Raw genomic sequence first — 21553 nt, 5'->3', positions numbered from 1 at the left:
TCTGCTTGTGCTGGGGGTGTGTGTGAAGTGTCATTAAATAAATAACTCTTCTTCCATTTAAGAATGTTTCCTTTTATCAGCTTAGTATATAAGTAGCAAAGAGGGGTTCCAACTGGAGGGAATTGCTGTTTGACATTAATCCACTCTGTCAGTGAGCTCCTGCAGGATCTTGAGCAAGGCTTGCAAGACATTTGCACAAGCCAGCCTACACTGCAGAGTACATTCAAAGCCTGATAAAGCAGCGTGCATGCTGGGCTGTTTGAGAAGAAGCAGTCAGGAACTAATATATGCATGGCACAGTCAGAACTGCTTGTCACTCCTCCAAACCCAGCTCCTACCAACGCTCATTCTGGGCAGCTCCAAGCCCTACTAGGCCAGATGCTGATCTGAACTACACCAGTACATGCTCTGAGAAATAACTACCTGACTGCAAGACCTACTGGGTGGATGCGTTGTTCAGTCTTGAAGCTCATCTAATTAAAGAGACCTAATAAAATCCCTCAAGTCAGTAGAACGAGCTCCGGTTATCCCATGGGGAGAGTTGGGAAAAGGGACAGAAGATCAACACATGGGTGACATAGGCTCATGTTCCATGGCAGGCTTTTGAGGGAACTGCTGAAAACAAGTAGTATATTGGCCAATACTGAAACTATTCCCGTGGCAGTGGCACTACCTGGCAGTTAGGGTTGGCCATAGAGCAAGGTTACTTTTGGAAAGGGCAAGGATGCATTTTTTTTCACTTAGACAAGGGTCTGGAGACCAGAGCAGTGGGTTGAGGCTGACTCAACTAGAAAGTACTGAACGATGGGAGTGAGCTCAGGTTAGCAACTATGACGTTCCACGATGGTTCTGCATGTTGAAAAACGTGTTTCTTCTGTTGCCATTTACAACTAGTAAAAATAACTAGGAGACAATTTGTGAGAACGATCAGAATCCAGCCTTGCCTGTTCTCATCAGCCTGCAGTTCTAGTCATGAATGCTCAGAGGACAGACACAAAAATGTTTTATTTGGGGATACGTCATTTCATCAGGTTTCTTCAAGCCCTTTCACCTCCACATAACAAAGAGTGCAGTAAATATGCCTCAACCTTCATGATGCTGCAGCTTTGCTTAGTAAGTATGTCATTTTCTGTAATGGAGTACATATATATATACACACATACACACACCTACTTGGAGTCCCAGATTAAAACTATCATTTACTCCAAGTGCTGTGTAGTGCAGGCACCTTCTTCACATCATTGAAGATGCTTTATGAAATCAAAGCAGCAAGTACACAAAGAAACAGTTAACACAGAACATAAATTATCGGTATAGCCCAAGCCATTCTGTTTATTGCTTTGTTTTACGAAGATAGCTAAATTTTTTCATGCCTCATACAACAAGCTTTTTTCCTCACTGACTTGGTCAGACATTAAGAAGATGACACAAGAGATTTTTCTGATCTCATTAAGCAAGACTTGCCAGCAGAGAAGTTTGTTCTGCATGAGGTACTGCTGTATCAATAGGCAAAAGGCTGACAGGAAATGTAACCTATCAAGGAATAAAGACGCATTTTGCAGGAACAATGTGTTGTCATTAGGTATAATTGGGCAAATGGGGGTGTGATCCTAAAATCATCAGTTGATCATATTCCCTTGAGTGCATTACCCAATTAGGAAAAGGTGCATTGGATACGCCTTGCTTCATTGCGCTGCTGAAGTGGAGAGCAGGTGTGAGAAAACAAACAAGTTTGTAATCCTTGCTTTGCAAATCAATTCTTAATCACTTGGGCTCTTATTTCCTTACCAGATTTAAGTTTTTGATATTTATGAGAGCAATCTGGCACCAACTTTTTTGTGGCTCAAATGAGTAAGAGGTCCAAGAGATATTTTTTTAAGGCTTTTAATTACTACTACTAGTCAGAACCAGCAGCTGTAATGAGACACCCAAGCAAAAAAGACTGGATGAAGCCCTGCTGAAAATGTGAGCCGCACAATGTAAGTGATTAATGTATAGTTTCACTATTTCCTCTCTCACAGCATGAGTATACAAGTATTACAACAGTAAGACCTTGGTATATAAAGCCCAACTCATATATTCCATTCCTGTTAAGAAGTCACTTCTACCCCTGCTTTATTTCACTACAACTACCATCACTATTAGGATAAAAGTGGAAGAAAGAAGCCTACTGCTGGGATATTCACATGTTCACCTTTCAATTATGCTCAGTCTTTGAGACCACAGTCCATGTATCTGCCTGGTTATGGTCCAGGAGACATCTGTTTCAACAGATGTTCAAAGGACGCCAAAGGGTAGGAGGATAGGCATGGGGATAAAGACAAGTTTTTACTAAGTTTGTTGACTAGAAAATTCCATTTGAGTGGGAGAGAAATAGACGTTGTCATGTATTGCCACTATGGCTGTTTTCATTTCTCTCTTCTAAGACATTTTTGTTGAAGAGTGTTAATGGTTTTGAGCAGAGTAAAGTACACCACACATCTTGTGCAATGCTAGAGGCAAGGGATTGGATTTGATGGACCACTGGTCTAAGACAGTACTGTACGGCAAACTGTGCTGTGAGCTGCTGAGATTGCCAGTGGCATCCCTACAAATTGTTCTGTAATCTCCCTACACACAAGTGAATTCCTATGCCTGCCATCCTCTGCTCAACAATTATCAACAGCACAATACAATAACAGCTTGATTAATAAAGGAACTTTTAATTAAAACCTAAAAGAAACAGGTATTTGACCCACCAGAGAAGAAAGTGGAAAGTACTGGTTTATTCCCTAGGGGTGAATTTCACATAACAAAGTTACTGCAAAGCTGACATTTTTGTTTCTGTGTCCACGATTCTGTGAAATTTGTGACAATCTTTCTGCTCTCTGAAATTCTGTGTTTGAACTACCCTACAATTGCAAATGGGGTGTTGTTATCAAAGTAGAAAAAGCAGTGCATGAAGAGAATTTAGAGTTTCTTCTGATGAAACAAAGATTGTTAAATAAAACAGCACTTGGCAATTGGTGTGATGCTTTCAGATGCCTGATAACAGCAGCTTCAAGAGGGAGTTTATCAGCTCAGAAGAGGCAGCTCCCACACTGAACTTAGTACAGAAAAAGCAAAGGCACTCCAGTTTGAAAGGTAACTGTCTCCTTCCAATACAGAGTTCTGGCTCAACAGTCACTGGCCTTGCTTGGTCATCACTTTGTCTGTGGATGAGGAGCAAGAGAGAGCAGGCAGAAGTCTGGCTACGAACTGCCCGCAGGTGCTGTGACCTATGTCAAAGAGAGAATCAGAAAAGATACTTCCTGCTGCCAACAAAAACCTGAAGGCTGCCTGAGATGTGCTCCCAATGCATCCGTTTCATTCGGGCTACCTCCCCTGCCTCAGGGCCTGAGCACTCTGCAGGGCTCATCCACATAGTCAGTGTCTGGTGTGGGGTACAGTTACTCCATGGGGCGGTGCTATCATTAACAAGTGCAACAGTTTCTCATTTGTGCAGAAATTCCTATCTAAATTAAATGCAGAACTGCTAATGAAACAATAATATTTACTACACACTCCACTACCTTGTCATAGTTAAACCTAATTGAGTTGTGTTCCAATTCTACCTGGAAGCATCCTGTGAAAAGCAATGTCACAGGGTGGCCCCAGAGGCCCTGGAATTCTCTCTGGCAAGTGGTAATTAAAGAAATGCTTGGGATCTTTCTTTCCTAAATAAGCAGGTTACAGTTGACCCTTGTCAACATAAGCAAAGATCAACAGCACAATTTGTTGCAATCCTAGAATTACTGGCTCCAAGAAGCAGGTCTTACCACAGCAGGATGAAGGCAGAGTAAATATTTCAGTCTTTGTCCTAGGAATGTCTAACCCTGTGCCAAGAAGTTCTGACACTTCTTGATCTAACTGATCAGTATTCTGAGTTAGATCCACTGGGGCAATCCCTATAATTTATGCAAGCAAGAATATGGCATGGGTAGGAAAAAAGAGGAATGAGACTATATTTTTCTGTGATTACTTGCAATTAGATCTGACTATGCTTAATAGTGACCCAGTTGATGTCTAAAACCAGGCTGCCCCAATTCTACTCTTCCTATGCCTCCAGCTGTGTGACTCTGTTCTGTCCCTTGCACCAGCAGTTAGTTGTAAAACTAATGAGTTCCTTGAACCAAGATAGTAATCTGAGAATTATCATTAACTGCTGCTTAATTACAAGGTCATAAATTGAGTTATTTTCATTTTCTCCTCAGTCCCTATGCTCCCTAAAGGTAGTTTGTTCACTGTGACAGATACCCTAAGGAAAAACACTTCCCTGACAAAGAACCCTGGTGGAAATATAAGGCCTGTCACCTGGCCAAACAACCCAATAAAACTTCCTTTGCTGTTTAGTGGCTAAATTAGGAAGTCAGAGTGTTCTTATTTTCAAGTCTCGTACGACAAGTAGCAAGACTTAATTTAAAGACATCTTGTTCAGGCAGAAACACCTAAATAGTCATTGATTGTTTTTGCTTAGTTGGATGTGTGAATCTCTGAATTTAAAAGCAGAAAGTGCTGGTTATTTTTGCTCTGTCCCTTCTGCTAGGCAGGCTGCAGGGCTTGTGTCAACATTGCTGGAATAAAAAATAAGAGTTGGAAGAAGTCAAGCCTAAAATTGCTCCTGAGAACCAGGAGGACTGCCACTGAATTGAGATGAAAAAGTGCAGGCCCAGTCACTTTGCTTAGTTAGAAGCATCTGCAAAGACCCTGGAGAATAATCACCTTAGAGAATATCCTCACGTATGGACATTTCACAGTAGCTCCATAGATTACTGCAGAGACCTGTAAAAGCCCCTTCCATCTTTATGGGCAGAAAACCATTATCATGCCAACATTTGGGAAGGTTGAAAGCTAAGTGTCTCTGGAAACTGACTTCAGAAATGCTGCTCCTATCACTGGATCTAAAAGCAAATTAAATCCTCAAATGAATGTATTATGCGGAAGTAATTAGGTCCTGAAATGAGTGAATGTTAAGATGGTCATAGTGTGCTATCCATCAGAACAGGACAGAAGTGTTAAGAGATGTTTTCCACTCACAGCAAGCATTTGTATAAACACACTTCTATGCTGCTCACATCCCCCATTCCTTGAGACAGGCAGCACAGGAATAAGGCTGATGCTTTCATGCAGCTGTGCTGATCCCCCTGACTGGAGGCTGGTGTACAGCATATAGATGGGCTGTCCATGCAGATTCCTACTCCTGGATGTTTGTCTAAGTACCACTGCAGAGCAGAAACTGCAAGGCTAGTCTACAGTAATGCAGGTAAAAGGGACATCTACTCTTGAGGGAATGAACCAAATATTAATCCTTAGCTTCCATGTACAGTGACATATTTGGCAAATATTTTGATAATTTGAAATTATAAACTGTAAATTATAGCAAATTGTCTTAGTATTCCCAAAACCATGCTACGTACATTTATTTTGGTAGTTCTTTTTAAGTGGTAGCTGTAATAAGTGCTCAGTGATTAAATATTAAATATACATTCACAAGTCTCAGCTTGAGCCTGTGTGAATGGAAATGCAATTTGACTGCCCTGCCAGGCAGGAGCTGTGCTACAGTGAAACGTCCAGGATTGCTGAATCCCTTTGCTAGGTAAGGAGATGTGTCTGACACTGCACACACTCATGAAGAGTGTCCTTTTAGCAGTAATCTGTAAAACATGTTTTAAGTGGTAAGGTTGGTTAAATTCACATTTGACTGCCATTTTATTTTCCATCTTATTAATTTCTCACAGTTTTATTCAAATTGAATTATTACTATTTGGATGAACCTAATAATCAGTTTTTAACGCCTGCTGAATGGTCTTGCCTGATGACTGTGAGCTGGTGGCCAGACTCTGGAAAGAAATGCCACTGAACAGAGGAGTTGCTGTTGTTGACCAGATAGAAAATTTACTCGGCCCAGAAAGTATTAATAGACTGTTTCCTAGTCGTAAGCAAAAACCAAACCAAAACACCCAAACCAACACCCCTAATCTTCAAAATTAGGTAAATTCACCCATACTATAACTCCATTGAAATTATTGCCTCAACTCCAATCCTGATTCAGTCTTGAACCTGAAATCAAGGGAATTTTGATAGGGTGAAATTTGGTTCTGTTGGGCTATCAAACATTGCTAGTGCCAATTTAAAATAGAAGATTTACCAACTGCTGTAGCATCCACTGAACATTCTTCAATGAGATTTCTTGTGAGGAAACTTCTTCCAGAATCTTCAAAACTTCACAAAACCGTTAGTTTATTAGCACCACTAAAACAAAACTTTCTTTTCAGACTAAATGTCGACTTCATTTTTTAGCTCCTGTATTGAAGAAAAAATAATAGGCAGTTGCTTCATGAGTCATTTGTTTATCTCAGTGCCTTTGCAGCACCGATGTGATCAAGGACATTAACGTGTTTTCTGAAGCAGAAAAACATTAAATAACCAAAGACCTTTAGCAACCTCTAGCGATATCAAACAAGATAATGCAACATCACTCATTTAACTTGATCTTTTCACTTGAGTTTCATGGAGATAGCACCTGAACTGATAAAATCACAGACTTACTCTAGCTCTGTACTTCCTCAAGGGCTGAAGCTGATTCACATGCTGTAACAGGACTCTGTTTCCACTCTCACACCCAGAAAGAGGGGACCATTGTTCAGACATACCTGACACTTAGAGGCTGACACTGTTACATACATTGTCAGATCTTCAGAAGACAAAAGTGCCAAGACAATGAGTACTCCAGCAAACCTGGCTACTTCGTCTGTATCCAGATGGGAAAGATAAACCTCTGAAAATGTCATGACATAATTGTCAGTTTGCTGGGGAGGGACTCTTCATTAGAGACTGTAGTGATAGGACAAGGGGTAATGGGTTAAAACTTAAAAGGGGAAGTTTAGACTGGATATAAGGAGGAAGTTCTTTCCTGTTAGGGTGGTGAGGCACTGCAATGGGTTGCCCAGGAAGGTTGTGAATGCTCCATCCCTGGCAGTGTTCAAGGCCAGGTTGGACAAGGCCTTGGGTGATATGGTTTAGTGTGAGGTGTCCCTGCCCATGGCAAGGGGGGTGGAACTTGATGATCTTAAGGTCCTTTCCAACCCTAACTATTTTATGATTCTATGATTAATCTGTTTTTAATTTTTTATGTTGTCAATTTGCCAGGCAGTTGCAAACTCTGAACAATAGAAATTAGTGGTAACAAAGCTGTTGTAGTCCTGCACACTGCTAAAGTATTATACTAGGAAGGTCCAAACAATAACACCATGTAGTTGCAATTCTGAAACAGGAAGCCCAAATAAGCCATGATTTATTGTGTGATCAGATGCTGGTTTACCTTGTGAGGTCCCCAAACTCTCTACTACAATCCATCACTGACCTTGTCATTAAGTGGTCTGCACCTACCAGAAAGTAAGACTTAATAACTTTGCAATTTAAGTCTGCTATGATTTACTGTGTGATCAGATACTGGTTTACCTCAGAGGTTCCCATCACTGATAGAAGCAAACCTCTGCTGGAGATGAGAGATGCTTAATATAACCCAGTTCCAGCTGAACTATGCAACACACTCACGGATGTGGGTACCGTTAACTTGGTATCAGTTTAGCACTGGTTTTGGGTTCCTCCTTAACAGGCTGTACTGACCAGTGCTATCTACGTACCTTCAAGCAAAGTGCTACATGCCTTCTTCCTTCCTATGCAAGCATGTATTTATATAACTACTTTGCTCAGTACCTGGCATCATACAGAACTGAAAGTGATTCTAATGAAGATGGAGTTACTGTTTTCCAATAAAGCACAAGTAGTTGTAAAAGGTCAGTAAGATTTACTGTGGTGTTGGTTTAGAGATCATTTGTTACTCAAATGACAAAGGTATTGTGTTTATAAAGTACAGCTGGTGATCAATGGCACTATCTGTTTATCAGGCAATCCTTGGCATTTCCATCATTTCTGCATGCAATAAAACTTGAGCTTTGCTCACTCAACACGAGCTGTGGAGGCTCAGAAAGAATTACAGGTTATTGCTGAGATCTTCCAGAAAGTATTTTAAAAAGTCTATCAGCATCTTGTTGTTGACAAGCCATTTCAAATGCCATAATGGTGGCTCACATTTTTTAGTAATAGCTACAAAGATGCAGTGCTATGAAACATTCAACTCCACATCTCCCATGATGCCTCTGAATCAGTCATGGAAATGGAGGTATAAAAAACTTTTACTCTTCATAGTTGCTTTACTTCTTTTGAAACAGTCCCTAGATCTACAAGCATCTTCTAGGTGACCTACAGATCATCACCAAGCAAATTTAACAAAGGGATTGCTTTCATTAATGACTTTTCCCTTTGAAGTTGTTCTAAACCCTGCATTGTCTTGTACCACAAGCTGAAAATCACCAATGCATTATAGCTATCTCTGTGTTCAAGGATATGAAAACCATCACTAGCCATTCCAGGAATGCATTCAAAAATTCCATCATACCATATAGGTGCCAACACAGATTGTTTCAAATCTGGTTACAGCTACAGACAAGAAAATAAAGACATGTGGAGGATAAAACTGCTTATTATTGGTTTGTAGAAAGAATCAAGTGAAATTGCTCATTTAACAGGATAGGCAATAACATCATCATTTGTGGGCCAAGAAAAGTGTTCATATTACAAACAGTCACACCAAAGCTTCACTGGAGTCCAATCAAACACAGATTTTCTACTTACCATTTTCTTGACTTAAATTTGCACGCCAGGCCCACTGGGCTTGGTGAATTCCACCTGCTTCCTAAAAAAGCTCCAACCCAACTATTAACAACACTTTTGACTTCTTTTGTCATGATCTGAGACTTTCAAAGCACGTCACAAGCATATAAAGTCACTGTAGTATATGACTATCACTTATTTGTGGATAGGGAACACAAACCTCAAGTATTCAAGTGTCCACCTAATTTCAGATACCACGTATGAAAAGTCTCACTTTACAGTTGGAATTCTGCATTAACGCACCATTAAGAGACACAGAGCAATTCACTGGGAGAGACAGAAATAGAATACAGTTGTCCCAATTCTCAGACTCCATTCTAACCAAATGACCATGTGGCCTCTCAGCTTGGTGCTTATAAAAATACACCAGCTGCTGCAGTTTGCATCTGCAAACCATTCTCTAACTGCTTTAAAATGTATCTTTGTTCATATTTAGGCTCTGCTGAAAAGGCCCACAGGGGGTGGGGTGACAGAAGAGTTGAGAAGCACAGAGATTTTGTGCCTTACAGTCTTCTCAGCAGAAGCAGGTATCAAATGACTCAAGAAACTTTTACTCCAGTGCTAAATATTCATACACTCAGCTTCCCTTGGGATGCACAGTGTGCCAGCTGGGCAGATGTGAAGAAGCCATGAGAAGATCACAGAACCCTTCTAAAAGCCAGTACTACTCCTGGTCTCAGCATATACCTCACCAGACATGTACATGTCTTTATTGTCCCATAAAGCATAATATCCAGTATCTGGCCTATCAAACAGCTTTAATTATAATCTCTGCCCCCAAATGGCATCTGAATACCCACTGATTCTCACTGTTGTTTCCTTTAAATGAACCCTTAAGCACCAGTGGAGAAGCCTATTATTATTACAATGACTATGAAAGTCATAAAGATGAAAATAACATAAAGGTCTTCATCATTATGTAGCTAGTAGCATAACAGGAAAATCATCTTACTTGAACGACTGGTTGTGGTGATCATCTTCCTCCCCCTAAAGTCTCTGTTGTGTCTCAACCTTCATGAAAATGACTGTGCATGATGGGCAGGGGAACAGTTCTAAACTGAGGACTCTGAAGTTCCCTCATTAACCAGGTAATTCACTCAACCCTCCAAAGAAGAGACTTGCTGACCTCCTGTGCGCTACATAATGTGCACATTTAAGTACTGCATTAGATCTCTGGTGGCTTCCGTGATTAACCAAGTACAAACTGTAGAATTTCCTAGTTGATTTCTAGACACTAATCCATACCTTTGATACAGTGAAGGCTTGGATTTTAAGTAACAGATTCCACGTTCACTGGTGCCATTAGTGATGAGTGCAAGGGAAAGAAATAAAAAGGCCATAAGTATTCTCTTTGCTACATGCTTTGCAGAGGCAGTGGGATTGACAGTACCAGAAACTGTAGACTGTATCACTACTGTTTGCTAAGACCTTCCCATAAATGGTTCATGCTGGAATCAGAAGAGCAAAAACTCCACTTGTTTTCATCCTGCTGGTAATGCCAAGTGACCAGCTTTCTTATAAGCTTGTCCTTACACAGGGGAAGAAATACTTGCTAAGATAAAATGAATGTCTTCTTTCTTTGAAGTCCCTTTGAAACACTGCATCAAAGCTTACAAATCCACTGTAACCTAGCCCTGATGAGCTTGATGATGATCTACAGCTACCAGAGCTCTTGAAATAACATATTTATGTTCAACACAACTGACATAATTACCACATCCTCTCACTTGCTCAATCAGTTCCTACACCCACATGTGTATATACGTGTTTGGTAGGTGTAGGTCTATGAAGGTGTATGTATATATGCATATATAGATGTATGTACATAGCTGCACTTCATTCTAACTCTCTTGGGATGGACAGTTTCAATTCTACTTCTTTATAGTACTTACCATAACGGGATTCTGACCTTGACCATTGATGTGCTGCAGGACTCTTTAAAAGTTGGTAGCCTAAAAGATAAAATGAGTAATCTTACTGCAGGAAGAACGCCACAGGGTAAGCAAATTTAACTCCTCATAAAACGAGCTGACCAAATAACTTAGTAACCACTAAGAACAATAAAGCCACGTGAAAATGTCAGGAACAGTTCATTAGTAAAAAGCACACACAAAGTGCATATGCATAGTCACAGGTACAGAGAAATAACAGAGGGGAACACTTGAAGTAAATGTTACCTGTTTCAACCAGAGAAGCTGATATGACTGGCACCTGAGATTAACTTTGTTAGTAACACCAGATCCCTATTCAGAATTCCTCTCTACATCTGATTGCAGGTGGCACCCCCATTAAGAACAGCAGCTCTTGGCTGCTGTGTATAGGTAGGCACTGATGCAGCTGCCTCGCTGGCATGGTCCTGCCACTGGCCACAGTTCCCTCTCTTTTCAGACCAAGACGGACAACTTGAAGGCAAATCACATTTGCACTGCATCCTTTAAGCAAGGCTTGAGGTCACTTTACTGAATAAGTTATACAGATGAACAGCTGTCTTTTACAGCAACTGCAAGCAACAATAAGAAATAAAATTCTTCCATTTTAAAAGCTGCAATAGAAAAGTCTGAATTTCAAGAAGATTTCTACAGCCAGCCCCAGGGGCCAGTTCTGGAACTTCTCGCACTGCTTTTACTCCATCTTATTTGTGCTCCCACAGTGGTCTCTGTTCAGCAAGCACTATGTATGTCAAGCTTTCAGGAGCTTCTGAGCCTTGTACCTTTGACTTCTGAATAAGCAGGGACTGGAGGTGGGGGTTTCAAACGTGGTCTGTGCTGGTTGCTCCCAATGAACCTGACAGGAGAACTAGCTGCAAGCTGAGGACTGGTGACTTCAAATTCCAAAGCAGCAATTTCAAATGCACCAAACACTAAATCTCTTATCAGCTCTTCTCTCACTCACACAAGTTTGTTCCCTTTCACACCCAGTTATGGCTTGTCTATCATAAGGAGGATGTGTTAGCAGCAAGTGCAAAGAAACAGCATAGAGGAAACAAATTATCATGTTATCCCTTTAATTGCTATGGGAAGTAGTGACTTCCTATTTACAAACCTCCAACTGACTTTGCAAGGTACATGACAGCATGAATCAGACTTACTTCTTAAAAGGAAACTGGATGACCACCATTTCTATCATACCAAATCAAATTTCCCTGAATATCTTCTTGCTACATCATGAAACTTGCCCCAGTTTAAAACCAGTATTTTTGCAAGGTATATCAAGGTGTAAATTTGCTTTGTCCAATGACTGATTTCCTGTTGGAAGTGAACAAGAATCTCCTGAGTGCTGTCATTAGCTGGGAAATAGCAACAGGCTGAGTAGCTGAGGTGTTTTGGTGCCTGGAGGCACAGGGTCTTGCTTGTTTCATTAAGTGACATTATTTGGTTTGAAAAACCCTGGACTGTGCCTGAAACAAGAGACAGGGCACAGTGGTAATCTCTCTGAAGATGGCCACTTTATTCCCAAATTGCAGGGTTCTCCTGACTAGAAAGCTCTAGAAATGACCCTGCATAAACACTGCAGAGATAATGACAAAATAAAGAAACATTACTGCGAATCCATTGAGATCTTTAATTTCAAACTGCCACCATCCCAGAAGGAACGAACTGCGAGTTAGGCTGACTCTTAAGTATACAATTAAGTCTGTCAAGTTCTGGCTCCATAATATGCTGTTTAATATTGAAAAGTCTGTCAGTAAACCAGTATGTGGGATTATTGTCATAATGCTTTGGCTTTGCTTCCTCATGAAACTACAAAACAATTCAGCTGTTATAAGCAACATGTTATACTTTTGGCAACAGTTTTAATGCTATGTGGAATACTTCCTCTTCCCTCTAATTTAATAGCCTTCCCTGGCCTTTATGGACTTAAACTGGTGACGGGAGCTGTGTGCATTCCACGTGGAATTTACTCAGTAATTCTATTAAGAGCTTCCCCGCACAGAAACTAATGTTCTCATCTCATTCAATACTCATCCTATTCATTATTTAAAACAGAAGACTTAATCTCTTCCTACATTAAGTTTCCTCAAGGGATTTTCTATTAGTTTAAACAAATTCAAAAGATTAAGCTTCAACAAGTCTGTGTTTGCAAAACTACAGAACTCGGGGGCTTACAGTTAGAGGAGAAGGTTTTGCCTTTTCTGGAAGTTTTGAGATAGAGGGTGTCAACTGGAAGTTACAGTCTTCAAAAGAGCCCCTTAACTGTTGTTCCTCACCATTTTCAGGTCATGTTTCAAGTGATGCTCAGCATTAGCCAGCAGGGCTTCTTATGATTTCAAACCCATTCTCTAGGCCAGCTTATTCACCTGGCTTTAACTAGCAGCTACCCCCAAAAGGCCTCAGAGCTCACATCAGACACAAGTATTTCCCACCACAGGTGCTTGCAGTAGGCAACAGCAGAAGCACCACAGCTGGGGCTCAGTGCTGGAAGAAACAGGGAGCACAGGACAGGAGTTGCCTTCATTTCCCCTCCTGGATTGTATATAACCAATGACTGAAAATGAATGGAAACAAAAGTGCTATTAGTCCTCAACAGTTGTGGGTTTTGATGAATCACAACAGGCCACCTGGGCTGTGACATGCTGTGCTCCTAGCTATATGAAGCTCCTCTCGCTGGGCATGTCAGCCATAAAGGGGCTCACGTACGCTAGTGCTGGCTGTGACTACAGCAGCTGCACTTCCGAACAGAGTTCCTGTGTCATTAAACCTGCTAAACACTATCTACACCCATTTACTTACCAAACAAATCTTGAGGACTAGGTAGATACAAGTTGTTTGGAACCCTACCAATGATTAATATTTAATAAAATACACCTTTTATTATAGTCACTTCTACCATGCAAAAAGCTGACAATTCTGGGGCATCGCAAGTTCTGTTTTAGTCCTGAGAAACAAACATTCAGGCACAAATGCCTCTCCTCAGTGTTAAGAAAGGTCTGTATTCCTGAAAGCTTGCCTGCCTTGCAAAACTGTACTATTGGTCTAATAATAGGGACTATATAAAGATCATAGTGGCTGTGTCCACTCTGGCATTCTGATGTTATTAAAATCAATATGAGGAGAAGCAGGAATTTTACCTCTCACTAAAATACAGTATGTCCTCCTGCAGGGGAAATTATTTACATATTCTGATGCATGAGAAGCTGCATTTTAGAAAGGATCACACAGAAAGAGAGTTGTTCACCTATTACTGATACCCATCTCCCTTATTTTCTTCCTGATTAGTTCAATTTAAGGAACAAAGTGGAAGGAGTGGCATAAATAAGCTGTGATTTTAGGTTTTCCCAAGAAAACAGAAGAGCTGATTTGCCTCTCATTTCTGTTAGCAAACAAGTCTTTCCTTATTTACAACAACATTATTTACAAGAGGAAGTTCAGACAGAACAGCTGAGATCTGCAGTCCTTGCAAAAACGAGAATTCAGTAAATAATGAAGAGGATAAAATTGGTTAAAGAGAGGAGATGCTGGAAACAATAGTCCCAGGAACAGTGGACTCTTAATAAGAATTAACGGGATGCTTTAAGTACCTGGTGGAGATATTTCTCTTAGCCTTGCACACAGAAATAATGTCATGGAGGCAACCTTTTAAATGAGAAAGATGTGTCTTATGATGTATTACCAAAAAACCATGCTCTTTTAATAAGGGAAAGCTAAGTGAGTGGAAGAAAAGCAAATGGATTCTGGTCTCCCTTCCTGACCATGCCACTACAGCTCTGTGACCCAGAGCAAAGCACTTAAACATTCAGCACCTCTCAGTGAAACTGGTAACAAATACAATGGCAGGAGGCACATTCATTTCACAAAACAATATATTTTATCCTATAGCTCAAGAAAAGAACTGTTTCCAGAACAACTCCTACATTCCATGATTCCTAAAGGGATGACTATACTTCAGTTTCCCATTTCTGACCATGACCACAGCAAGGTATCCCAAGGAAGACATAAAAATGCAGAAATCTGCCAGGGAAAACTTTCTGCCTAACTCCAGGCTGTCATAGTTGACTGACTGCACAAAACACAAGGGTTTATATTCCTTAAAACAGAGATTAAGCTCGGGTTACCAGCAGATTTTCTCATTATTCACCTTCAAGATTTTAGGGACCAAGAATTGTGTGCCCAGTGACAGACATCAGGCTGAGTGTTAGGAGCACTGAGTCTGAGCTGGACAAGTACTCAGGACAAGCAGAGGACCTGGCTCCTGTGCTTGTGGAGAGCAATCCAAGCAACGTGCAGGCTGGAAGAGGAGGAACACAAACCTCAACCCTCAGAGCTCTCACAAAAGGCTCTGGCTCTGGGTTTGGAGTTGTCTGTCTCTTGGTTTCTCCATTTAGAAGCCCTTTCAGAAGCTGGGGTGCCCTTGAGAATGTTGTAAAGGAAAATAAGGAACTTCATCAACAGAACTGATAAAGAAGCTCAAGGGATTTGAAGCACCTGTGATAAAAAAAAATGGCTGGGCAAAGGGGCTGTGGACCATAGTGGTGCTGAAATATATTTAGGTATTTTGGGGTGAAGTATGATAGTTGGACATCTCTGTGCAATTCTAGAATCAGCAACAGACAGATGTGTGCTGGGAGCCAAACCCTGTGCTGAGACAAGCTCTGGGCAAGTCTGGGGTGTCAGCAGGTTTGTGGCAGACAGAAAATTACAGCTTGGAAGGTGGTTCTGGAATTTGAGAAAAGAAACTCTCCCTCGTAACCATGAATTCAACTGTGTCATGAATAATTGTAGTGAGTGGGAAGAAAGGACATTAACACTTCTAAAATAAACCTCCAGAAATCTTTTAAATAGAAAAATTGCCTGCAGGGAAAATGAAACAGGAAAAATGTGGCCAAAAAAGCCAAAAGGAATTCTAAAAAGAAAGATAACATATTAAACAGAGACAGTTTTCCAGCTGTGAAATAGGAAAAGGCTATTGTTCATTAGACAAAAGACCCTCTGAGGTGCTTAAATTTAACTTTCTCCATTTAAACAAAGCATTAAAGAGCTACTAAATCAGTCCAAAATAGAACAGGAATAAGTGAGCAAAGTGCCAGATGCTTGGCTGGAAGTCCTGGCCATTGCACTGTGGATATAACTTTGCACCTACTAAGCAGCTTTCCACAGAGATGTAGTTTGTAACACAGGATTTCATCCCTGTTCTCTAAAGGAAGTCCTCAGCCCAAAGGTGTCAAGAAGCAGATTTTAATGAGAATGGAAAGAGACTGACCTCCCTTCTTGTGCTTCCATGAGTAATCTTTGGCACTCTGTTTCTGTCAAGAGATAAGGGAACTTCTTTGATGAAATTATGGTTGTAAAATGAAGGAGAATATAAGCCAAATTACACCCTGCAGTATTTTACTGAGCCTGACTTTTGGATTCAGAATGCTCAGAACACATTCCCTTTGAGTTGTCTCCTAGGGGAAAGGAATCCCTGAGCAGTGTACGCAACAGTGTAGGATTTTGGATTCATTCCTATTCACTCGCATTGGATTCATTCCTATTCACTCTTATTCATTCTGGCATAGTGGATATCCCTAAGAGAAGAGGAATTCCTATCCCCTACCTGTTGGAATGAGGGATCTACATGCATTTTTATGCTATGTAGAACACCTGTACTGGTAACCAGGAACTCATCTACAATGTCTAGAAGCCAGCTTGGAGCTACTACTGCTGTTCTGACCAGGGGCCAGACACCCACAAGTCTGCCCAAGTAAAAAAAATAATAGAATGCAGAGCTTTCCAGGGTATCTCCAGATCCCTTCTGTCTGAGGCTGTGGCACAGCACCCTAGAGAGCTGCAAACACACCAGTGTCCTGCCAAGAAAGGTGCTCTCAAGCCATGGTGACAAGTTGTTGGGTTTTGTCACTGGCTACTGCTGACTATAAATTTTAACACCTTGATGGCAGTGATGAGAGGGACATACAAAGGTGGTTTGTGTTCATGACAATGGTAGTAAATGGGAAAGCAGAAAACCACTGACTCCACTTGGCTGAAACCTTCCATGCAGCAACAATAAAAAAGTCCCAAATTGCTGCAATACTGTGAGCAATCTGTACTCCAGTTTTAGTTCTTCATATTGTCATCAGGATCACTAAGATTATCAAAGAATCACTAGCTCTTTATCTGTGCCCCCTGCATGGTCTGTTTTTAGTAGTACTGTGTGGAAGAATACCGTAAATAGACAGGGTAAAGAGAAGGAGTCTTAGTTCTAGTTACAACAGTATAATGATTTTTGAAACTCGTAGCAGCAACGTAACTATATCTTAATACCTAATGCTTTGCACCCCATAGTCTAATGTACTGTTTATGGAAGCCTATGCCAAGAAAATACAGAATTGTGAGCCAAAAATGGTCATTCAGAATAAGAACCAGTGGTATAAAGTTATGTCAATACAATCCATTAAAATTTTTCATTGGTTTTCTCCCTTGATAAATTGCCTGCCTCTCTGCATTTACTCCACAGTGCTTCCTTAATAGAGGATAGACAAGCTTCTTTCAGTTAACAGAAAAACTTCATTTTCTCTATGTTGTGTTATCAAAAATTCAACATAATCTCTTTAAAGAACAGAAAAATAGCATTTTTGGGATTAGAGCATGGGTATACAGAGGTCAGGAAATAACTATCAGAGTTTTAAAATGCATTCAAAATGCAGATCTCTGACACTGGCAAAAAACCCTGAAAACAGCACAACACATCAAATTACCTCACAGCTATTTGCATGAAGGGTCCAGAGGCAGTACAGTATAAGAACAGAGACACAAGCTATCCAAAGAGAACTTAGCAACAGTTCTATTGGATGCTGCGTGTGTCTGTAGAAGAAAAAGGGCAAGTCTGGAGCTCAGATGTGCAAACAGCTTTAAGGGACTAAGCAACCTCTTTTTGGCTGATGCATCAAGCAAAAATCTGAAACTACAAACCAGGTAATTTACCAAATAATTTCCTTTTTAGCTGATTCTAACTTTCTGTCTAAAGATTGCTCTGAGCCAAATAGCCTATGTGATATTCTTAGGGCTTTTATCGAAGGACTTCATTGGAGGTGATAGAAACCTGTCATCAAGAGAGGTAATAAATTCATTCTCTATTCTAAAAATGTCTAGAACTTTATAAGATTGTGCATTTCTTTTACGTTCTGAAGATACAATTAAGCCCAATGCCAGCTATACTAGTATTAAAGACATATTCCATTCTACTGAAGGAACTCTGCTTACTGGAAAATAAATCCGTAAGTGCATTAGGAAGTCCAGTGCTAGCTAGACGAAACAGAAAAGCATTTGTTATCTGGGCAATGGGTAATGGAGGGCATGATTATGGCTCTGAAAAAAATGAGGTGCTTCCCCAAAGCAAGAAATCTCTCTGACAGTGTAGCTCTTACAATAATGACCAATACACAGACACATAGCTCCTTTAAATACACAGAAACAGATATTAAAAACTAATGGACTATTAAAGCTGGGCTTTAACTAGAGGTGGAATGAAAGTGCTGCAAATCCCAGTATTGTTTAAACTGAACCCTTAACAAAGGGAATTGCCTGCTGGAGATTTTTAGTGCAGATATATGCGTGTGTACCTCACTCATGCAGGGCAACAGGTAACACAGAGTTCAAGAGGGAAATTATTTTGCCTTGTGGCAGAAGGCAAAGCAAAATCATTAGTTTTCAGAGCTGTGTGTGCATCAGGAAGCTCGGTGGTTAAAATGTCCATATTTATTCTGCCAGAAAAACAACCAGGTGCCCGGTTTTAATTGTGATGAATTCACAGATTCTTTGAAGAATATAAAACAAACTGAGAGGTTAGTAACAAAACTGAGGAAGGACCCTCATAAGCCTTGAATCCCTACAGCAGTGCTATGTTTCTTTTTCAGTGTTTGGAAATACTGCTGTTATTGCTAGGTTTGTTTGCTTCATCGTCTTCCCCTGTTGATCTCTCTCCCATGAAAGTTGCAGGAACCCTCAACCCTACAATGCCATCTATCCAGCTGCCACTGCTGCTCCTCTGCCTGACCTTATGTGGTGTGTGCCTCAAGGAGAGGCCACCCTTTCCAGAGGGAAGGGAGACCATGGGAAGAAGTCCCCTGGATGACATCCTGCAGAGATCTGACAGCCTCATTCTCCAGTCTGTCTTCAAGAAAGCTGAAAAGGAAGGAGAGATTAATAAAGGTATGTATTACACTGGGGACACTCATCTAGTTTTGCTGGCATAGTACTTGCTGAGATAATTAGATCCAATGCATAGTTCTCAGGTTCTGATGTATATGTATCTTACTCTAAGGGAAAGGGAAGGATAAGAAATCTGCTGCGATACACTGACACAGAGTTCCCAAAAGCCACTGTTCTCTAAAATCTCCCTGCTTAGGCAATGCTGTACCATCACTAAGCAATTGCTGCATAATAAAAAGGTAGAAGCCCATCACAGAAAACTTGCTTGTCTGGTAAGTACTTCCCTAGGGAAGCTCTAAGAGGACACATGGAGGACATTCCCCAACTGTGGACCCCATAGCTAATATTATTTGGAGGTGGGAGTGCTACCATTCCCCAGCTACCTCCACCCATTGGTTCCTACACCCCAGCAGAGGTGGGCTTTTCCCATGGCTGGGAATGCAGAGGCTGCTTCTCCTAGCCTGCAGGTGCTCTGCTCTCACTAGTCACTGCAGCAGAAACAAATCAGACTGCAAGAAGCAGCACAGAGGTGCCTGCCACCAAGGAGCACAAAGCTCCTTCAGAGTGGAAAAACGAGCTGGCTCATTTGGCCATAGAAAAAGCCTTCTTCCCTCTTCACATGAATGCTGAAAATTGATTATGTTGGTCCAAGACCTGAAATACTAAAAAGAGCTTAAGAATGAGCATGAGATACTGGTGGCATTATGACTGGTAGCTGGAAATACTGAGCTGGCTTTCAGATGTCCATATCCCCTCTTCTACTTGTGTGTCAGACCTATCTTTTCCCTGCCTCATGCTGATTTCCAGCTCTTCACCATATGCAGCTTCTGCAGCTGATTTCTTCCAGCTGCTCAGCATCTTTTACTCATCTCCCTTTACCTGAATCTGACACATTTACCTGTATCAACACATTAGGCTCGATTATTGCATGTCTTTCCATTTGGCTGCAGCTAGTTCCTAGTGTGTCAATCATCCTTGCTAAAAATGTACCAGAACTGTTTTAACAGATGCCATCTGGAGTGATCAAATTCAAGACCATACTTGCAGTTACCTGTGCAATTAAATGGGCATAATGAGCATGAGATAATGGTCCTGCACCATACAACTCCACAAACTCCCATTTCAACTACCTTAGTGAGGACTATGGGGGCTCATTAACATTATTCTTTTCCATGGACAGAATCAAATGCGCCTCTGCCAGAATGGCTTTCCAAAAGACAACACCTTGGGAAAAAGTACTTGAGTGAGCTGGAGAAGAGACAGCATCCTGGGAAAAGAGATGTTGAGGAAGACACATCTTACGGAGACATCCAGAAGAGGCAGCATCCGGGGAAAAGAGAGGCAGAAGATGACCTTGACAGCTCTCTGGAGCTGAAAAAGCGACAGCATCCTGGCAGAAGGTCACTGTTGGCACAGGATGCTGACAACCCTAGTTCACAGCTGGCCTACTTGAATGAGTTATCCAAAAGACAGCATCCAGGCAGAAGGTACCTGATCTACAAGAACCAGCGTCCTAGCAAGAGAGGCTGGAATGCTGAGGTAGACTTAAATGATCGACATGGTGAGAAACGCCAGCACCCTGGAAAAAAGCACTGGAATTTTGACAGCCCAGATGATGCAGGCCCCTGCAACTTTCAGGAGTCCTTCACCTGTAACAAAGGCAGCTTTTTGCTTGATCTAGTAGAAAATGCTGGTAAAGAAAAACGTCAGCACCCAGGAAAGAGATCAGCATGGGAGAGTGAAACAGAAGAATGAGAAAATCATTGTGTATCCTTTGCATTGGTGAAGTAAGCTGCCAGATCACTAAAAAATTCTGTTCACTCCCTTTCTGCTTCCTGCTGCTGATCTCTGCACCCATCTTTCAGTGCATTAACGGCTTTGTCACACACTTAAAATAAAGAGACTGAGGGGGACATTTGCATGGGTCAGGCAAGTACTGAGAGTCTCCAACTCACCTGCTCCAGAAAGATAAAAGTGCTTATTTCCTTACGGGCCCAGACCCCAGAAAAATACCACTATGTGTGTCCAATTTCCTGTTTCCAAATTACTAAAACAGGCTATTAAATATCTGTTCTGAGGCTGCTAAAATGGAATAATTATAAGGTTTCTTCTCACATCAGTGAAATCAGTAAATTAATGGAGAGGGAGAAAAAAAAGAACAACATACATGAGTTGTTTCAAAATTAAATTGAATAGGTTTTCAACTCAAAATGATACATTAATGAGACCTGAACCCTTGTGTGCTACAATCTGTCTAGACAGCAAGCACAGAGATAGGAACTGTTCCAACTTGAACAGAATAGATGACTGAGTTTATAGTTTGACTTGGAACTGGCACATAAAGCCCGTTTTCACCTAAGAGGCTGCAAAATGTAAAGCATTAACACATCCCAGAGCATCTCAGACGCAAGTTGTGAACCTGTGTACACCCTATAGCAGAACTCCCTCCCTGGTGTGTCCACACTTGAGTCACGCCACCTGAAATCATGCCTTCTCCTCAGACATTTAAAAATTAAACAAGCAGACATCCTTTTCTTCCAAGAAGGATTTCTGATGTCTCTCTTCTCAAATGAATGCTTTTACTTTTGTGGTGAGATTCCCCAAAGTGTTTGAAATGAATCATTCAATAAACATCAATAATCAACTCTGGGTGTCCTTACTGTTGTGCAAAC

At 41.0% G+C, this 21553-nt stretch overlaps 2 protein-coding genes across 2 annotated transcripts in view; one reads left to right on the top strand and one right to left on the bottom strand.

Moving 5' to 3' along the window:
- The window catches only part of TMCC1 (transmembrane and coiled-coil domain family 1), a 120797-nt gene that overhangs the window by 93349 nt on the left and 5895 nt on the right, over window positions 1-21553 (bottom strand). Inside the window, exon 2 of the mRNA XM_061362518.1 lies at window positions 10647-10706. The gene's annotated coding sequence lies outside the window, so the exon portion shown is untranslated. The remainder of the gene's footprint in view (window positions 1-10646; window positions 10707-21553) is intronic.
- Window positions 17521-21173, top strand: TRH (thyrotropin releasing hormone). Its single transcript, XM_061362531.1, has 3 exons — window positions 17521-17645; window positions 18663-18881; window positions 20062-21173. Exons 2-3 carry the CDS (start codon window positions 18686-18688, stop codon window positions 20634-20636), a joined length of 771 nt encoding a protein of 256 aa, XP_061218515.1. The 5' UTR covers window positions 17521-17645; window positions 18663-18685; the 3' UTR covers window positions 20637-21173.

This window comes from Neopsephotus bourkii, unplaced genomic scaffold, assembly GCF_033783945.1.
Source record: "Neopsephotus bourkii isolate Nb327-2 ecotype Australia unplaced genomic scaffold, CSIRO-AGI_Nbou_v1 NB_1120, whole genome shotgun sequence".
In the NCBI taxonomy this organism is placed as follows: domain Eukaryota; kingdom Metazoa; phylum Chordata; class Aves; order Psittaciformes; family Psittacidae; genus Neopsephotus; species Neopsephotus bourkii.
This window is presented reverse-complemented; position numbering and strand designations above follow the sequence as displayed.

Excerpts from the sequence above, each read along its gene's own strand:
- TRH (XM_061362531.1), top strand. The coding sequence starts at position 18,686 with ATGCCATCTATCCAGCTGCCACTGCTGCTCCTCTGCCTGACCTTATGT. Across the intron at positions 18,882-20,061 it reads GGAAGGAGAGATTAATAAAG|AATCAAATGCGCCTCTGCCA; the intron begins GTATGTATTACA and ends TTCCATGGACAG.